At 34.4% G+C, this 20,951-nt stretch overlaps 2 protein-coding genes and 1 pseudogene across 2 annotated transcripts; all 3 read right to left on the reverse strand.

Annotated features, from left to right (window-relative positions):
• On the reverse strand, positions 1–3,997 carry LOC137924505 (UDP-glycosyltransferase UGT5-like). The gene is made up of 4 exons (XM_068767891.1): positions 3,143–3,997; positions 2,428–2,650; positions 1,784–2,003; positions 1–411 (listed from the first exon to the last, which is right to left on the reverse strand). The coding sequence occupies exons 1-4, from the start codon at positions 3,971–3,973 to the stop codon at positions 123–125; spliced, it is 1,563 nt and encodes a 520-aa protein (XP_068623992.1). The 5' UTR covers positions 3,974–3,997; the 3' UTR covers positions 1–122.
• Positions 3,998–6,642: 2,645 nt separating this feature from the next.
• Positions 6,643–10,309, reverse strand: LOC137924506 (UDP-glucosyltransferase 2-like; annotated as a pseudogene).
• Positions 10,310–13,046: 2,737 nt separating this feature from the next.
• On the reverse strand, positions 13,047–17,191 carry LOC137924705 (UDP-glycosyltransferase UGT5-like). Its single transcript, XM_068768124.1, is given in 5 exon segments — positions 13,047–13,373; positions 14,367–14,406; positions 14,409–14,579; positions 15,333–15,555; positions 16,314–17,191. Coding segments are annotated over 5 exon segments (1,554 nt in total). The 5' UTR covers positions 17,145–17,191; the 3' UTR covers positions 13,047–13,084.
• Positions 17,192–20,951: the final 3,760 nt, after the last annotated feature.

The following is a 20,951-nucleotide window of genomic DNA, read 5'->3' on the forward strand; positions in this document are numbered from 1 at the left end:
TTAAAAGTGGTGTTGTTGTTCTAATTATTATTTTTTTAAAATGACTTGCTTAAGTTAATTTTATTTGATACTGTCTTATTAATTATACATTTATCTAATCTTATTTAGCTTACTAGGTCTCACTACGCACGCTTTGGTTTCTTATCTCTCCGAACTGTTCTCCATACTAGTGTTATTATAAGTGTTGTCAGTAAAATGAATACGGCTATTAATGAAACTGCAGCCAAAAACAGTACGGCTACCAGCTTCAACTCCAAATAATCAGCCCAAGAGATATTAGCAGCGGGCGCGCGCAAGTGCTTCGCCCCGCCGTGCCTGAGGACGTATTCTATCCACCACATGGCGCGCTCCAACGGCTTCTGCGGCTGGTCTTGCATTAAAGATCGAAGTCGTAAAATATTGTTCCGATAGCTGCAAGTAAAATAACCCACGAGTTAATTTGCTGGCTTCTAAACCGTTACTCAAATATTTCATTTCTAATACTGTGGCTATTTGAGTAAAAAAATAATAATGGGAAACTATGACTTTTATTTTCAAACATAACCTTCTTTCAGATCGATACATGTAGTCCTGCCATTTTCAAATTTTTAACTGTTTCTAAGTAAAGTAAAAAGTTTTATATCATGTTGTGTTCTGAAGGCCATCAAAATAAATATTTGTTTAGGTTTCCTATAAAAAATTGTAATTCGTAAGCCAATTTATGAATGAATGTTCACCATTTGTTTTTATTAGCTTGATTGAAATTTTTGGCAATGTATTTATTTTGTTTAAAATAATATCGTATCTGGTTAAAAGCTATAATATGGGCCAGTCATCGTTCTGCCCTTCGCTCCGGTAATGTATGCGTATGTTACCGCGTATATATCTACAACTGCGGCCATGTCCTTGTTGGCTGACAGACTCACTTTGGCATGCTGTGCACGTCCATTAGGAGAATGGTATTGTGATGAATCCATGTTTTATCTACGGTTATTTAAAGGTAAAAGTAAATAAAGATTCGTCTGGACAAGTTCGGATCGCCAAACACTTCTTTGAAGTAAACAATCGCGGCACCGTTCTTGCGGACACATTTTTCATATCTAAATATTCATAAAAAATGAGATGTACTTGCTCAATTGAGAATCATACAGCACATCTTCAATAATTTAATATTATGCCATGAATTTGTCGACGATTTCTAGAGTGATGACTTCTTTTAGACAATCTAAACGTACGACGTCAAAGTACTGTTACGACCACAGTGGAACTCACAGTGACTTTCGTTAACGCTAACGCTACAGAGTTTCAATTATCAAGTCAAGGTTTCAATGATGGATCATTACACAATTGACAAGACACGAAATCCACGATTGCCCTTTTTGATAAATTTTAATATACATAAATATATTCTAAAAATCATGGAGTTATCATTTATTTAATGGAATCAGGCGTTACCTTGCGGAAGTCCATCCTAAGTAAGAAAGGGACCAATATTTAGCCACTTCTGCACATACAGTGGTAGTCGTGCAACAAAGTGCATCGCCCGTTGATAAATGCGTATGCGGCAAACAATGCGAATTACACAACTGCCACCGTCAAATCACTCAACACGTGTTTCACCCCTCCACGGGGCATTTTCAGGAGTTATGTTACACCGATTAGGGCCAAACACAGAGTTTAGTTATCAAGCAGCTCTCGTAAAAAGACGGTGTTTATGTTCCTTGCTTAACATTTTTTTTCTAATTTTTTAAATATTCTTTTTCGGGTATAACGAAACATTAAAATAATTGAATTTTGTGCATACCTTTCATTGCGGATGATATCTAAAATAGAATTCTTTAATTTTTCTACAGATAATGTGCCAATATTAAGTTTGATTCCAATGTTATGATGTTCGTATTTGTCCACGTTGTACCACTGATCGGCAGACATAGGTATACCTAAAAGAGGTACTCCAGCTGATATTGCCTCGTCAGTAGATTGCAGGCCTCCTTGTGTTATGAACAACTTAATATTTGGGTGATCTGAAAATAATTACTCAATCTATCATTTATCTATTTAACAATTTTACAACAATTTCTTCATCATTTATGTGTTATCAGAATAAGTTATTCTATACATTTCCTTTGTCATGTTGTTATATATTAATAAATACCACATCTACCAGAAACGAAATGATTTTTCTGTATTTACTTATTAAAAAGTACACGAAATTTAATTCTAATATGTACAAGGTATTGGTGTTTTAAAGTCGTGTCCGTTCTCCTCCTTAAATAGCGAAATACTTATACAACAAATTCATATGTTCTATGTTTAAATAAATATGCAACAGTGTTTGATAGAACAAGCTTTTTAAGCAAATACGCCGCACCTAGTGTACAGTTTCAGATGTCATGATAGGGTTAAAGTAAGCTTCCACCAAAAAATATACAAATTTGATATACTTACGCAACAGATCAGATTGTGGCAGCCATTTATAAACTCGAATATTATCCGATTTATAAGGGAAATCCTCACTGTCCCATTTTAAAATCACATTATATGGTAACTGTGAAAGCGCTTCTCCGAGTATTTCTATAGTTTGCGGAGGCAGGAGAGAAGTTTTCAGGTTTGACCCGAAACTAAGATAAATGACGCCGTTTTTAGAATTGTCGAGATACTGTTGAAGATCCTGCAACACATCGTTATACCTTGAATATAAAATATACTTCCTATAATATACAACATCTTTAATACACTCTTCCTCTAAATTTTGCATGAAAGTGTTTCCATCATAATAACTTATAACATGATTGTTATTCTCAATCATGAATGCTTGTATTCTTATTGCCAGGAGAAAAGCATCACTGTAAGAAAAATTAAGCAATATTTATCCACACTTGTCGGTTTCCTGTTAATTATTGCTGAGTGAAAACTTTTGAACCATTTCAAACAAAATTATTTCCGTTCATTCATATTCTCCAGATGAATGTCGAACACGTAAATTGCAAAACAACAAGTATACGTGAAAAGCATTTTAAACAAATTACTCTTTTATTTATATTATTCTAGAAGAGCATCACCAAGGTTTCGTCAAAAGTGTATACTGAATGACTACAAAAGTATTTCCACATATTTATTACAGTATATATTATGTTAATATATGATAACTATTTTTACTAACCTTTGGCAGTTCTTTCAATGGTTGTAGATGGAGCCCTCCCATATGTATTACACCAGGAGGTACCGGAAAGTATCCCTCCCAAATAGGATTAATATTCAAAAACAACATATCTACATTATTTTTTAAAACGGCTAGAGAGGGAACATCAGAACCAAAAATTCTTTTTATTATTTCGTCTTCGTTTTCGTCAACATAATTTAAAATGTAATTAATTCTCAGCTGATTATACAATTCAGATATTTTATCGTACAAAGACAAATCATAAAGTTTCTGCCGAAATATATTTGGATACAGAATTGGATGAGTTGGAACACCCATTATATCATATGTGTCTATGAATGCTCCGAAGGAACTTACTAAGATTGTTGGTGCTTTATATATATGCGTTATACCCAACGCTATAACGTATAGTGCCTCTATCATAATCAAATCATATTCTTGCGTTTTGTTATTGATTATTTCGTTAAATTCCTTTATTTTTGATTGTTCTACCAGAATTGTTTGAAAATGCTTCTTTAGATATTTAAGTTGTGTTATAAAATCATTTTCATTTCCAGGAGTTAATTTTGGAAAAGCTTTTGTGATCATTTTATATGATACATCATGGGCATTTATTTCGGTTAAGTTTTCTGGTGCATTGCCTTTTGGAAAAATTGGATCTGTTGTCACTACTGTCACTGAATGTCCGCGTTTAATTAACTCTAATGTCAAAGGTCGGAAAACTACCTGGTGGCTGATCGAAGGTGTCGGATATATCGCGAGAATTTTCGCCGCTTCAACACTAACCATTGCGTGAAACACCAATATAGCACTTATATACTTTAACACCATATTGCATAAATAACGTATGTCACGTTAAACAGTTACATTGGAAATGTCTTATAGATAAGATTTTATTGAAATATGTACTTTTATCTGTTATATATCTGTATGTAATCATCATAGATATTATAATCACAAATGTAGTTATAATGCTGACTATCTAACGTACAGTTTTGTTTCTGTACAAAAATGACTTTAGAATAGAAGACTGAAAAATATGTTAGTATTAGTGCAGACATTGCGAGCTCAGCGCTTGGAGTGTTTGGACGTGTCTCCCTACTTTTCCGCCTCCCGTTTTGCTGACTTGCATTGAGTTTTGCTGCCTTTCACCCTGGTGCAAGGAATTCCTGCGCACAGCGTTTGGTAGTGCGGAAGTGTCCTCGGATTTTTCCACCTCCCTCTCAGCTGTTGCTGCTCACTAAATCCTCTGTGCCCCTGCATACGGATTCACTACGCTCAGCGTTTGGAGTGTAAGAAGTGTCTTCGGACTTACGCGCTTCCCGTATTTGCTGACGTTGTGTCCGCCTTCTTGTACCCCAGTGCAAGAAAACCATGTGATCAGCGTTTGGAGTGTAGGAAGTGTCTTCGGACTTACGCGCTTCCCGTATTTGCTGACGTTGTGTCCGCCTTCTTGCACCCTAGTGGAAGAAAACTATGTGATCAGCGTTTTGAGTGTCGGAAGTGTCTTCGGACTTACGCGCTTCCTGTATTTGCTGACGTTGTGTCCGCCTTCTTGTACCCTAGTGCAAGAAAACCATGTGATCAGCGTTTGGAGTGTAGGAAGTGTCTTCGGACTTACGCGCTTCCCGTATTTGCTGACGTTGTGTCCGCCTTCTTGCACCCTAGTGGAAGAAAACTATGTGATCAGCGTTTTGAGTGTCGGAAGTGTCTTCGGACTTACGCGCTTCCTGTATTTGCTGACGTTGTGTCCGCCTTCTTGTACCCTAGTGCAAGAAAACCATGTGATCAGCGTTTGGAGTGTAGGAAGTGTCTTCGGACTTACGCGCTTCCCGTATTTGCTGACGTTGTGTCCGCCTTCTTGTACCCTAGTGCAAGAAAACCATGTGATCAGCGTTTGGAGTGTAGGAAGTGTCTTCGGACTTACGCGCTTCCCGTATTTGCTGACGTTGTGTCCGCCTTCTTGCAACCTAGTGGAAGAAAACTATGTGATCAGCGTTTTGAGTGTCGGAAGTGTCTTCGGACTTACGCGCTTCCCGTATTTGCTGACGTTGTGTCTGCCTTCTTGCACCTTAGTGCAAGAAAACCATGTGATCAGCGTTAGGAGTGTAGGAAGTGTCTTCGGACTTACGCGCTTCCCGTATTTGCTGACGTTGTGTCCGCCTTCTTGCACCCTAGTGGAAGAAAACCATGTGATCAGCGTTTGGAGTGTAGGAAGTGTCTTCGGACTTACGCGCTTCCCGTATTTGCTGACGTTGTGTCCGCCTTCTTGCACCCTAGTGGAAGAAAACTATGTGATCAGCGTTTTGAGTGTCGGAAGTGTCTTCGGACTTACGCGCTTCCTGTATTTGCTGACGTTGTGTCCGCCTTCTTGTACCCTAGTGCAAGAAAACCATGTGATCAGCGTTTGGAGTGTAGGAAGTGTCTTCGGACTTACGCGCTTCCCGTATTTGCTGACGTTGTGTCCGCCTTCTTGCACCCTAGTGGAAGAAAACTATGTGATCAGCGTTTTGAGTGTCGGAAGTGTCTTCGGACTTACGCGCTTCCTGTATTTGCTGACGTTGTGTCTGCCTTCTTGCACCCTAGTGGAAGAAAACTATGTGATCAGCGTTTTGAGTGTCGGAAGTGTCTTCGGACTTACGCGCTTCCCGTATTTGCTGACGTTGTGTCCGCCTTCTTGCAACCTAGTGGAAGAAAACTATGTGATCAGCGTTTTGAGTGTCGGAAGTGTCTTCGGACTTACGCGCTTCCCGTATTTGCTGACGTTGTGTCTGCCTTCTTGCACCTTAGTGCAAGAAAACCATGTGATCAGCGTTAGGAGTGTAGGAAGTGTCTTCGGACTTACGCGCTTCCCGTATTTGCTGACGTTGTGTCCGCCTTCTTGCACCCTAGTGGAAGAAAACCATGTGATCAGCGTTTGGAGTGTAGGAAGTGTCTTCGGACTTACGCGCTTCCCGTATTTGCTGACGTTGTGTCCGCCTTCTTGCACCCTAGTGGAAGAAAACTATGTGATCAGCGTTTTGAGTGTCGGAAGTGTCTTCGGACTTACGCGCTTCCTGTATTTGCTGACGTTGTGTCCGCCTTCTTGTACCCTAGTGCAAGAAAACCATGTGATCAGCGTTTGGAGTGTAGGAAGTGTCTTCGGACTTACGCGCTTCCCGTATTTGCTGACGTTGTGTCCGCCTTCTTGCACCCTAGTGGAAGAAAACTATGTGATCAGCGTTTTGAGTGTCGGAAGTGTCTTCGGACTTACGCGCTTCCTGTATTTGCTGACGTTGTGTCCGCCTTCTTGTACCCTAGTGCAAGAAAACCATGTGATCAGCGTTTGGAGTGTAGGAAGTGTCTTCGGACTTACGCGCTTCCCGTATTTGCTGACGTTGTGTCCGCCTTCTTGCACCCTAGTGGAAGAAAACTATGTGATCAGCGTTTTGAGTGTCGGAAGTGTCTTCGGACTTACGCGCTTCCTGTATTTGCTGACGTTGTGTCCGCCTTCTTGAACCCTAGTGCAAGAAAACCATGTGATCAGCGTTTGGAGTGTAGGAAGTGTCTTCGGACTTACGCGCTTCCTGTATTTGCTGACGTTGTGTCCGCCTTCTTGTACCCTAGTGCAAGAAAACCATGTGATCAGCGTTTGGAGTGTAGGAAGTGTCTTCGGACTTACGCGCTTCCCGTATTTGCTGACGTTGTGTCCGCCTTCTTGCACCCCAGTGCAAGAAAACCATGTGATCAGCGTTTTGAGTGTAGGAAGTGTCTTCGGACTTACGCGCTTCCCGTATTTGCTGACGTTGTGTCCGCCTTCTTGCACCCCAGTGCAAGAAAACCATGTGATCAGCGTTTTGAGTATCGGAAGTGTCTTCGGACTTACGCGCTTCTCGTATTTGCTGACGTTGTGTCTGCCTTCTTGCACCTTAGTGCAAGAAAACCATGTGATCAGCGTTTGGAGTGTAGGAAGTGTCTTCGGACTTACGCGCTTCCCGTATTTGCTGACGTCCTCTGTATAGCTAAAAACGATACCGATATTGTGAAAAAATAGCATAAGTAAAAAGTCGGTACCTGTGATGCGGCCGCCACTTTGAAGATGGTAGATTTTTTGAAAGGTCGCGTGAGGAAATGCGAAACCCTGCCGATTACGAATCTTTATCTCGACTCTTTCCAGGTAAATGATCTCTCCGATCGGTCGAGGGAAGTTGCTCTTCCCCTTTAATAACAAAAAGGTTTTAATTCTAAGTGTCATACTTCGACGCTTTCGTATTGTAATTCTAGAGCCAGGATTAATATGCAATTTCTGATCTTTTGTTGTACCTGTGTGTGTAAATATTTGTGGTATCTGATTTTACAAACGTCGTCAGACGTTACGTAGGCACAAAAACAATTTTTAACGCGTAACGTTTATTCGTTTACTAGAGTTACCAAATTTTCATAAGAGTAGTGTTTATTCTTCAGAAATGCCAAAACAAGTAATTGTAGCCGTAACGTATTACTCGATGCCTCGCCAAACTACTTGCTGTCTGGACAAACTATTTGCCTCGGTATTTGGGTTAACACAATTAGATGTTCAGTTTATATTATCTAATAATACTCATGACACGACAAAATTATATTATGCTATGACAACGTTATGAAAGACTGAAATAAATTAAAAAAAAATCCATTGTTAATATCATTGATTCTTAGTCCAATGCAAAAACTACCAATGTAAAAAAAAACCTTATTAAACCGCAGGCAGCGATTAGAAAATTTTGATGTCGCAAGTTATGCATTAAAATTGAAACAAAATAATAAAAATTTTCTTTTAAATATAGGAAATTTATATAGACAAACCTTTTCAGCACAGCATCTTTGGTTGTCGTCTTGAAGCATAAGGTCCCTAAACTTATCGCAAGGGTTTAAAATATATATTCTCATAAAACTTTTACATAGTTTAAATGAGACATTATATTACATTATACGCATTATTTTTAAAAACTGGGCAGATTGGTACTCTATAAACTAAAGCATGCGAAAATTTTAAGCTTGTTTTTAATTATTACTATATATTCTTCTCTTTTCTTTTCTTAGTTTGTTTTAATTTAAATTAACTTCAGCAGTATTAATTTCGTAAAATTATAATGATGCTGTGTTGATATAAAATTTATATTACAATGAATGAATTTCAAGTATTTTGTTATTCTAATACATGAATGTGTGTCGAATGAAATGTGTAATTATTTCCGCGCGCTTAAGTTAAACAATTGAGTTTTGTCATACAATTGTGTGGTTGGTGATAGTGGTACTTGCATAATCCTTTATTTATTTTGAGTTTTTTGCAGAAAATTTAAATTATTAGCAACAGCCGTTCCGTATATTGCAACAAGATATTCAAGATGCGATTTAATTAATGTATTGTACATAATTGGTCGGACTTTATGTAGAATATAATTTGATTACTTCTCGTTCGTTTGATTATAAATTTCGTCAGTAAAATTAATGCGACTATGAATGAAACTGTAGTCAAGAACAGTACAGCTACTAGCTCTAACTCCAGATATTCAGTCCATGAGATATTCGCGGCGGGCGCGCGCAAGTGCTTCGCCCCGCCGTGCCTGAGGACATATGCTATCCACCACATTGCGCGCTCCAACGGCTTCTGCGACTGATCTTCCATTAGAGTACGAAGTCCCAATATATTCTTACGATAGCTGTAATAAAGATTTACCATGTTTAAATTACTAGTGGTAAATACCATTTTATCTTGTAAAAAAATTTTGGTCTAAACAATTTCAATGATGCAATATCAAAAACGGAATACTTTGTAAATACCTTTGATTCTGAATAATTTCTTAAATATTATCTTTTAATTGGTCTTCAGTAAGTGTATAAAAGTCAAATCTGATTCTAATTGTGTATTTTTTAGTGTGCGTATTTTTCTACATTGTACCACTGCGAATATCGGTATCCCAATTAAAGGTATTCCGGCTGTTATCGCTTCGTCGGTAGATTGTAAGCCTCCTTGTATTATAAATAACTAAATGTTTGGGTGAAAAACGTTATTTCTTTAATGATTTTCATTTACATAATTCATTCATATATTCATTATTCTTCTTTATACGTATATTTTACAGTGATTTGATTTAATTTCGAAACAACGTTAAATGATCTGTTATGCTGAATACAAAAGGTTGGTTTCTTTTTTAAATGTAAAATTTGTAAAATCATTATTATTCAATATTTATAGATCATTTTCTGTCAATTCTCATTTTAAATAGTTTCTGAGCATGAATTTAAAATTTGATTTACTTACACAAGAGATCAGACTGTGGCAGCCATTTAGAAATTCTTATGTTATCCGATTTAGACGGAAAATCGTCTTTGTCCCACTTTGTAAGGACATTGTATGGTAGTTGAGAAAATACGTCTTGGAATATTGTTACCTTTTCTGGAGGCAGAAGTGAAGTTTTGACGTTTGACCCAACGCTAAAGTAAATAACGCCAATCTTAGAGGAATCGAGGTACTCTTGAAAATCCTACAATATTAACATACAAGGTCGTATGTGTTAATTTTTTTGATTAAAAAACTTTTTTTTTTAAATAATTAGCTTAGTATTGACTAAACTTACATATATACATTATTGCTTAGGAATAAAACAGTATAGAAATATTGATGCAAAGATTAATATTTTTGTTATTAAGGCTAAGTTCACATCTGACAATAAAGAATAAAATTCAATTAGCAAAATTGGTATTAAATATATATCAGCTACACTGACCTTGGGTGGATCTTTCGGAGGAAGTTGATGCATTCCTCCCATATATACCACACTAGGTGGCATCGGAAAATTTCCTTCCCAAAAAGGATTAATATCGATAAACAACATATCAACATTATTTTTTAAAAACACTTAAAGGCGGACTATCGGAACCAAATATTCTTTTTAAAATTTTGTCTTCGTTTTGATTGTCATAATTTAAAATATATTTTACTCTTAGTTGATTATAAAATTCAGACATTCTATACCACAAAGACAAAATATTTAGTTTCTGTCGGAACACATTTGGATACAGAATTGGATGAGTTGGAGCTCCTATTGTCTCATAAGTGTCTGGAAATCCACCGAAGGAACTTACTAAAATTGTCGATCCTTTATATATGTGAATGCCTAGAGCTGGAGTATAGAATGCTTCTAACATTATCAAATCTTATTCTTCCTTTTTGTTGTTGATGAATTCGTTAAACTCCTTTATCTTAGATTTTTCTTCAAACGTGACAGCGAAGTTCTTTATCATTATTCTCGTTTGACTTATGAAATCTTTTTATCACCTGTATATGCAGAATTTTTCTCTTTATTGATTCGTATGATACATCGTGCGTGTCAATTTCGTTTAAGTTTTCCGGTGCACCGCCTTTTGGAAACATCGGATCTGTTGTTACTACTGTCACTGAATGTCCGCCTTAAAGTAGCTCTAATGTCAATGTTCGAAATACAACCTGCTGACTGATCGATGGGCACAGATACAGCGCTAGAATTTTTGCCGCTTCAATACTAACTGCGGCGAGAAGCAACAATATTACCCAAATCTCTTTTAACATCATTATGCTAAAATAACGTTTATCACTACTCACAAATACATTCAAACAGGGGTGTTAGTAGTTTTTCTGAAATTATATTAGTAAATATATATATTAGTAGGAAGAGTATGTTTTTTCTGAAATTTATAACTTTATCTATTATATGATAACTTAAAATAAAAACTCTTTCTTACTAGACTACGAATACGAATCTTAATCATCCTGACTGCGAAATTTGTCGATATCGCTATGTTTTATAGCTTTATCAGAATGACTCGGCGGTAAAGCTTGATTGTAATATCGTAATCTTTATTTAGATCTGCTTCTTCTTTAGTTCATAATATTTCAAATGATTTGAAAATTGTTACCTATCAGTAGCGTCAAAATATGTTGACATATTTTGTTAATGCAGATAAAAGAAATATATTACTTTCTTATCTACGTGGATTAATTTTTTTAATAAATATTAAATACGATTTATCGACTTACGGGTATATTATTTTTTAAACTGGATCAAATTATTATAAAAAAAAACTTTGATTAATCTGGGTTAACATCTTAAGTTTTTTTTTTGTTAGTTGAAGAATTATCATTTAAACAAATAATTTTAAGAATATTTATTATTATGTTAAATTGAAATAGGTGACGCCGTGAAGAGATATGCAATAAAAAATTCGAGATTCTAGAAGAGTAATTCATTTGAAAACATAAGTACGTATAGACAATTGATTCCGCTTTATATTACTTTTTCAAATAACTCATAAACGCAGTGTGCTGTCATTACGCCTAGTCCCAAAAGTGGGAGCATTCACCAATACTTTCAAATAGTAACGTCTCAAAAATGCTCAAAAGTAAAGACGAACTCCTCAAGTAGCTAAATATCCCCATGAACGGTATAAAAATCAATATTTGACCAAGTTTATGTAAACAATAGCGTTATATAATACAATTGGCCGAATAGAGGAATTTCGTGCGTCGTGTGTTAACATCTATTACAAATGTCAATATTATACATATCTTACTTATAACGAGCTGACCCTGCGGAGTTTGTTTCACCTAATAGTCAATGAATGAGTAGATTCCATATTTTGATATTTACTCAAAAAAAATCTACACGGCTGACTAGTTGATGTTTTGACTTATAACTCTTTAGTTTATAATTCACATAAAATGTACTATTGTCGGGTATTTATGATATGTACCTATGTTCATATATCGTATACCTTGCCATTTAGGTGTCACCGCGTAATAAAGATTTATAATACTTAATTAAAATTTACAATTAAATAAAATGTGGATGAAATGAAGGTTAACGGGTTAGCAAATGTAATAAAATTTTATATCTTCATTTTAATTTCATAAGGATATCATAGTCATCTACTGCTTGACTTAGATCTTCTCCATAGATTAGCTGAAGGATATATCCATCATCTTCCGACAACATTAGCAACGTAATAAGTTTATAAAATAAAAAAGTAAATGAAAATATTGAAATTAAGAAAAACCAATGAACTACATATAAACTGTGATAAATATACACCTGTAATACAAATAAATAATTTAAGTTTTACGAATAGACCTAGACTGTGATAATTTAAGAGAGGATGAAAGGCGATGAAAAGAATGATATTGAAAATGAATGAGAATGATAGATTATCTCCTATATGTTACAAAAGTGAATGAATGATTATGTGAAGACTGAAAGAAGAGAGCAAAAATAAAAGATACGTGAAAAATGTATCAAATATGTAAAAGTCCCTTTTCCACAATAAGCTTGGGGAATACGAGAGACGCACAAAAACAGGGATCATTAAAAAAATAAAACATTAACCATGTCACATGTCCATTTGTGCACTTCCAGCGCTGTCTACTCCAGAATCATAAGGTTCCAGCAACCAACTATTCTGCGCGCTATATGGCTTTCTCACTACTATTTTCAACCTCTGGCACATAGTCCAGAGGTTGAAAATAGTAGTGAGAAGGCCATATAGCGCGCAGAATAGTTTACGTTAGTTCTCCACATACCCGAATCACTTCCGTAGAGAAATTCCGAACGTAGCCATCTTCATAGCTGTGACTAAAGGCTTCCTAATGAGGTCACAAGTGAAAGACCACGTTTCAATATTTTAAGACGTCAATATTAATACGCATTTGTCGTAAAACTTTGTCTCAAGGCACTTAGGGATATTGGACGAACGCTGTCGAGCCAAAGTGGAATCGATGATTTACCCCTTTCTCGAAGTTGTACCAATCTTGGTAGTTATATTTCTTGTTGACCATGATCACATTCTTACAATTGTTTGCTTCTAAAGTAAATGTGGATTTTAAATAAAAAAGTTAATACTTTAATAATTTAATACTACATATAAAAATAATATAAAATAACATGATAATTGTCAGGCACTTTTGAATTTTTTGTCACGTATCACAGCCATCCATATTCTAGAGATTATAAGTTTCGTCAATAAAGTGATTATGACTATTAATGAAATCACGACCAAAAGCACGAATGCCACCAGTTCTAGCTCCAAAAACTCAGCCCATGACATATTAGCGGCGGGCGCGCGCAAGTGCTTCGCCCCGCCGTGCCTGAGTACGTATTCTATCCACCACACGGCGCGCTCCAACGGCTTCTGCGGCTGGTCTTGCATTAACGATCGAAGTCGTAAAATGTTTTGTCGATAGCTGAAAGTAAGATAAATCATCTATCAGGTAATTCGCACAACTTGATTTTGTTCATAAAGTACATTTTGTATTTTTTTTTCAACATGTATAACAAACAAAAAATTGGACACACGGAATCGCTTAGATGCTTTAACTTAGCTTTAAGAACCGTGACCACGCATAAGGTCTTTGACTATATCAAGACTCAGGACACTGAAATAGTTTCTCACTTCGCACGTCATTGGCAACCTCACAGATGTTGCTATAGAGAGGGTTATCCACGGGATTTTTCTGCGACATCATATAAGCAGTGAGAAGATCCGTAGAAAAACATAAGAAGGATAATAAACTAAGATCTAATTATACTTAAATTAACTAACGACAATAGGACATGATGTTACATGGCAAATAAAAGTATTCAGATATTTTCAAGGGTTACTCACGGTAGTAACTTGTATATAATTATTCTTATTTAAGTCGTTTATAGGTAGCATTTGCGGCGTGGGTAGGCATTTTACAAGAGGACCAAGGACATGGTGAAGGTTGATGAAAGTCGCGGGATGCGGAGAGCGCAAGACCCGTTATTTTGGCGACCCTTGGCCTAGGCCTCCACGCCACAGCAAAGTGAGCGTTTATTGGTTGACATAGTGATGAAGTCGTTTATTTATAGCTCTACTGTTTACGAGTTTAGTCACATTTCTCCTATTTCGTTAGATAGTGTAGGAGTCAAATTATTTCTAATATATTTAGCATAATAATTTCTACTTAAACTGCCTAGATAAGGACTGACCACTTATCGGTTCTTTATATTAGTTGGTCTTTTACTATTTTTATTATTCAACCTAGCTACTATGCCTAGGAAGTCTTATTTATTATTTACACTATAAACAATTTCTAAAAACAAAATAAAATATTTGATTTAGTTAAACAGGTTAGGATTTATTAATCCCATTCTCTTAGCTCGTTATTTAGTTTTTTTTTCAATTTATGTAAGTACCTTTTATTAAAAATTACCTTTCATTTTGAATGACTTCTAAGATAGAATTTCTTAATCGGTCAATTTGTCAAAGTCGAGCCTGATTCCGATCTGGTGATGTACATATTTTTCTACATTATACCACTGATCTCCCAACATCGGTATCCCTATAAGAGGTACTCCAGCTGTTATCGCCTCGTCAGTAGATTGTAAGCCTCCTTGTGTTATAAATAACTTAATATTTGGATGACCTGGAAGTAATTAGTCTATATATCAGTTTGAAAAGTATTCTTACATTAGTCTTTCATTACATGTAATACCTATCATCTCTTTATTATTTGTTTTAAAGCTAATTGCTAATTTTGATTTTGCTATTAGTGTAACTATATCTATTTCATTATTATCTATTGCATTGGAAAGAATTACTTGTACACTGGATGCAGACCACTCTTAACCGGTCTTATTAACTATATTTGGGCGACGGCCTATGTGCAACAGTAGACATCTTACAGCGGATATGATCATGATAATGATAAAATATTTTTTGAGACTTTAATTCAACTTTTTAAATTAATTATAAGAAAAGATCAAAGTACACATTCGAAAATAAATTTTGTTAACGAAATTATTGCTAGTATTCGTTTTCAACTTTCTTGTGAAACAAATTTCGCAGTGAGATTGTTATATTTTCAAATAATTCTATAAAGTATAGAACCTTAAAATCAAGTAAAGAATGATTAAAGTTCTATTAATAAACGGGTAATGGAAGACATTTTGAATGGACTAGTTTATTAAACTTTGTTGTACATGTCTGTTTGACAGCTCAATAAATGAATAAATAAAAAATTCTCAGCCGGAATAATCCCATTTAGAAAACGAAGCAATTTTTATTAGCATGGAAATTTGTATACAGCTGCTTTGCCAAGCAAACATTTAAAACAAATTAAGTTATCTTCTAGGATATCATTAAATTTATCTTGAATATATAAAAAAAAAATACTTACGCAGGAGATCCGATTGTGGTAGCCATTTGAAAACTTTTATGTTATCCGATTTAAAAGGGAAATTTTCATTATCCCACTTTAAAATTACGTTGTATGGTAGTTGTGTAAATACGTTTCGGAATATTGCAATTTTTTCTGGAGGCAAAATCGAAGGTTGAACGTTTGTGCCGAAGCTAAAGTAAATGACTCCATTCTTGGAGGCGTCGAGATATTGTTGAAGGTCCTAAAAATACATTATTTTTGTTATTTAAGTTTGATATTAAAAATCGCAATACGGCATGTCATTTGTTTCTATGTTATAAAGTTATATAAAATTAGTTTAGTTGAAGGAAAAACATTGATAATATGTTATTTATATATTAAAACTACTACTGATCGTTAAATCATTTTAGATAAACGGTTCAATAGTCCACGACTTCAGAAAGATCTCATATCAGGGATTAATAAATTTTATCAATATGTTTTATATTATAAATGCTTGTAAAATATGACACAAAGACAAAAACCGCAGTTAACTTTGTGTTTTATGCATATATATGAAATACCTATTGTATACGAGGAATCCCATGTTGTCATCCTTAGCGCTGCCAAGGAAAAGTTTTTTTTTTAAAAAAATAACAAATGTAATATAATTTTTTTTAATATACGGATATGCAACAAACTATATACACATTTTTAAAATTGTTTACAAACCGTGTAACAACGGAGTATTTTAAAATAAGTACCATGTAAGTAGAGAGAGTATAAACTAAAATAATTAACAATATAACTAAACTTGTTAAAGGATTTAGAAAAAAAATGATTAATTTAGTATAAATTTATTTTTGAGTTCCTCATAAGTAATGTGTATATATTAATTTTAATATCAAATACATAAGTACCATGTATAAATAAATATGTATGAAAGTTAAACCATTTGTCAATATTAAAATTAACTGTTGTTGTTGAACTGATAATAGTAATGTTGTTAAATAAACTAACCTTGGGGAGATCTTTTGGTGGTAGTTGATGAAGCCCTCCCATATGTATCACACCAGGTGGCACTGGAAAGTTTCCTTCCCAAATAGGATTTACATTCAAAAACAACATATCCACATTATTTTTTAAAACGCTTAAAGGAGGAATATCAGGCCCGAATATTCTTTTTAGAACTATATTTTCGTGTTCTTCGAAACTACTCAAAGTGTATTTTATTCGCAACAAACCGTATAATTCAGTCATTTTATCCCACAATGTCAAATTATACAACTTTTGTCGGTACGTAGATGGATATAAAATTGGATGAGTTGGTGTTCCCATTATTTCATGTCCGTCTGGGAATGATCCGAAAGAACTGACTAAAATTGTTGGTCCCTTATATACGTGCATTATACCTAAAGCTGCACTAAAGACAGATTCAATCAATATTAAATCAAATTCCACTGTTTTGTTGTAGATTAATTCTTTAAACTCTTTTACTTTTAATTGTTCTTCCAACATAGTTGGGAAAAGTTCTTTGACAACTTTCAATTGATTTACTAAATCATTTTTCTTTCCAGTAACAACTGTAGCGAAATAATTTCTTAACATTTCATATGATTTTTCATGCACGTTAATTTCTGTTAAGTTTTCGGGTGCACCGCCTTTAGGAAAAATTGGATCTGTCGTCACAACTGTTACTGTATGTCCGCGTTTAATTAGTTCCAATGTCAACGGTCGAAAAACAACCTGGTGGCTGATCGAGGGACATGGATATACCGCTAGGATTTTTGCAGTATCAATACCAACTATTGAGGAAGCTAACAACATCAAACAAATCTCTTTAGCCACCATAACTGAAAAAGCGTTCGTCACAGTTCGCACTAACTTCGTAACAAGGCATACATTTCTATTTATTTTCAATATATAGCTATATTATAATAGATCAGTCATTGCACGAGTATATATCAATTGCCACTTTCATAGTGTTGCATAACCCTTTGCACGATGACTTCGTTATCAAATTGAAGTAGCCATTACTGTGTAAATACATGATGATCATGTAAACTGTTTGTGTAAAGGAGTACAAAATAAAATACAAAATAAAGGTTTAAGTTATTTACTCTTCCAGATTGTATATAATCTTTATCTTCGTCAACATCGTTTCAACTTCTTAGGTTTCAACCATGAATTTTAAATAGGACCGACCGGAAGTGACCTGCACCTAGAGTATTTTGACAATATTTACAATGACGTCTTTTCACCTTATTTATGGGTAGGCATTCGTACGCTATGGTTGATTTTCATTTCAAAAAGATCTCAGCGGTCTTTTGGTACATCTACGAGCTATGTGGTATACCCCATACCACATAAACCTTCTAATTGGGACTATGATAAATGCTGCCCTGCGTTCCATAGATTCTGCAAGGTACAGCAGAAAATCTATGAAAATAAAGTAATTTGTCGGATAAGTTCGGCAACAAGAAACCATAAATTAAATCTAATAAAAGAGTTAGGTCAACTATCGATGAAATGTAATCAGCAATGTAGATAAAGGAAGTAAGGCGAAGTGTGAAAGAAGATCAGAACGTGAAGATTGATAGATTTTGTGAAGGATAAAAAAGGAAGACGGAAAGAATTTGTGAGGAAAGAAAGGAGCAATATTAAAGAAAAACTCAAAAAAATATTTACACCCGAAGTGTAATGTTTTTGCTCCACACATGGAAGGGAAACACATAAGGAATAAAAAAAACTTTCGCATTGGGTGTGTTATGTACTGTATGTATGAATGTACTTTCTTTAGTCTACAGATCTCCATATTTCTAATTTGATCTTGTAGACAATGTACTTTTAGTCAATGTATAGTAATGAACTTTAGAAATTATTTATTTTTTGTTACGCATCAAATTTAATTACATGCATTTGTAAGTTTAATGACAACAAAAGTTATTTTACTAAGGTTTGGTCATGCTTGTAACTTGTGAAATATACTGTTAAATAAATTGGTTAGTTCGAATTTACCTTGAGTTTGTCAAACACTAACTTTCCTTTGTGTAATGCACTTACGTATTTGAGGACTCTGGGTTTAGACTTAAGTATAAATTGTCTTCGCTCTAGCTCAAAGCATGAAGCTAAATTATTAATAGAAGTGCTCTAAACAACTTATTATCCCACTTAACATAGTCATGAATGGTTAGGAATATTATTTCAAAGCATGGGCTCTGATGACTACTAAACATATTCTCATCTATATTGTTTTTGAGTAAAGATCATAGCTGGTTATGTGATCCAGTTTGTTCTACTTCTTTTTCTTTTCAGCCGATGGACGCACTCTGCAAGGCATAGGCATCCGATAACCGGTCCTGCCTTCATTCCACGACTTCCTGCGATCTTAACTATGTCATTGATCCCCCCAGTGGGGGGCCTATCCACACCGCGTCTACTGGCTCGTGGTCGCCATTTACTGAAAATCTTTCGGCCCCAACGGCCATTGCTGTCACGACAGATGTCAAGCGTGCTATTAATAAATTATACTTATTTAAACTCCCGAGAACCATGGTAATTAACGCTGCACTTGATCTTTTTGCAGTCGCTTCTCTAGATGAATACTACCTTGGTGTATTAATATCAAACAATAGTGCGCATAATGGATTTGATTGAAATAACGACGCAGCTATAAAATTCATTGAGCAAGAAATACATTAAACGTTGCTTTTTTAATGTTCAGTCGTGTCTTATAGAGGGGAATAGTCTGCTTGTTAATTAGCAGACAAAAATAGCTTTATTTCTCCTACTTCTACAATAAATCTAGCCGTTAAAATTAAAATGAATAACTTACGTTATCTAAATTAAGAACTAGTCAACAGATAATTATTTATTTTAGATCTATCACACTTTTATTACCATTTTCACTATCTATTCGCTAATTGGTTTTGCAAGAAAAAAAATATAAAAATTTGTACTCCATATACATAAGTTTCGTTGTATACATATTTGATTTATAACGTGAAGTTGAAAAATGAATTATAATAAACTGACTGCGAAAATGTGTTAAAAATTATTACATAACCTAAATAAATATACTTAATGACTAACTAATTTACTAAAGAAAAAACTTTAAGCTTCACTTGTTAAAACTTTACCCTCGGATTGTGTATATTTGCACATTCAACTCTAGTTTTATATGAGTGATTTTTTAATAAAGTATGGTGTTCCCCAATGGCAGTATTTTAAACAATAATCTTTACCCATTATACAGATGATATTGAATACATCTAAAACTGTTTATTACAATAATATTATTGAATACCACAGAACAACAAGTCTTGAAATCATATTTAATTTAAAAAAATTTACTTTGAATAATAAATAGAATATAATAAAATGATTTTAAAAGAATTTATCACAGAGAAGTGTCAGAAAACACAGTTTGTAACTTTCAGAATTTATGAATCACTTTTTACACAGGACTTGGAAGGTCGACACTAAAAATATTTTACCATATATTTAAGAGGCAGTATGCAACGAACACAAGTCATTGAAATAATTTTTTAATGACAATAATATTTAGCATTTATTACTAATTACATCGGCTATAAGTACATTATAGAAACGAATACATATGTCGATTTTTTTAATTTTTTTTTAATTAAATATAGTGTATATACAATATTTGTGTATTTAAGATTTCTTTTTGTGAGTAAATAAATGGTGATTTATAGTTTTTTATAATAATAATTCGGTAAAAAATATTAATAGTCCTTCCGCTAAAAGCGTAAAATAGACGAATTAATAAATGTTTGGTTATGTAATAATGATTATATTATAATCTTTTCCTTATGTGTGATGAAATAACATATCAATGGCGTGTTCCTCGTGTGTCTATCAGAACTACTTACTATATTTATTAACATATGTTTATAAACAAGTGGTGTTTGTAATTTCAAGTAACGTTTGTTTATTACCACGGACACGTGGACTGTATAGTATTAGTATGTCGTGAACACGAGCTAATATATAAATGATCCTTTGAGTAATGACAATATTAGAAGTGCAAATTAGTACTCGCTAATATTTTATGTATAAAGCAGGATAGGTTTGTTGTAATACCTACATATTATTTAAAGTGTTTGCATTTCGCTAGGCATAACATTTTATAATCTTTATGGCAGAGCTGGAATACCATTACGATTAAAGTTGTAGTATTTTCAGGCTATTCACAAATAAAGCCATTATTCGATGTAATGCTAAACATGGACCACCTTCATTTATTTTCAGTAGTACCAAATGGTACCAGCCTGCATCCAGTGTCTTCCGACTACCTTATCAAAGTCGTTATTCCACGTTGTATGCGAACGCCATACGCTGCACTTGCCCATCCAGGCTCAACTTTAAAACCCAAGATCCCAGTAACTGTGTATTTTGCGGGTTATGTACCCACTGTGACTTTAATTTACCGATCCACTGGGCTATGACACTTACTTTTGTTTTTAAATGGATCTCCTTATTACAGAAATTTCAGCCATAACCCGCTTCATAGCTATTTCTTTTCTTGTACCCCTATCTTAGGTGGGGGTCTTTTTTTTGGCAATTTAATTTTTCACTTAATTTTTTATTTTCATTCTCTGCTTCCATTACATCATTAATCTTTCATTCTATTCT

Source organism: Battus philenor, unplaced genomic scaffold (genome assembly GCF_028537555.1).
Source record: "Battus philenor isolate CCGP_79_NKW_IND1 unplaced genomic scaffold, ilBatPhil1.0.hap1 SCAF_24, whole genome shotgun sequence".
In the NCBI taxonomy this organism is placed as follows: Eukaryota; Metazoa; Arthropoda; class Insecta; order Lepidoptera; family Papilionidae; genus Battus; species Battus philenor.

Excerpts from the sequence above, each read along its gene's own strand:
- LOC137924505 (XM_068767891.1), bottom strand. The coding sequence starts at position 3,973 with ATGGTGTTAAAGTATATAAGTGCTATATTGGTGTTTCACGCAATGGTT. Across the intron at positions 2,004-2,427 it reads GCCACAATCTGATCTGTTGC|ATCACCCAAATATTAAGTTG; the intron begins GTAAGTATATCA and ends AATTATTTTCAG. Across the intron at positions 412-1,783 it reads GATATCATCCGCAATGAAAG|CTATCGGAACAATATTTTAC; the intron begins GTATGCACAAAA and ends TTTTACTTGCAG.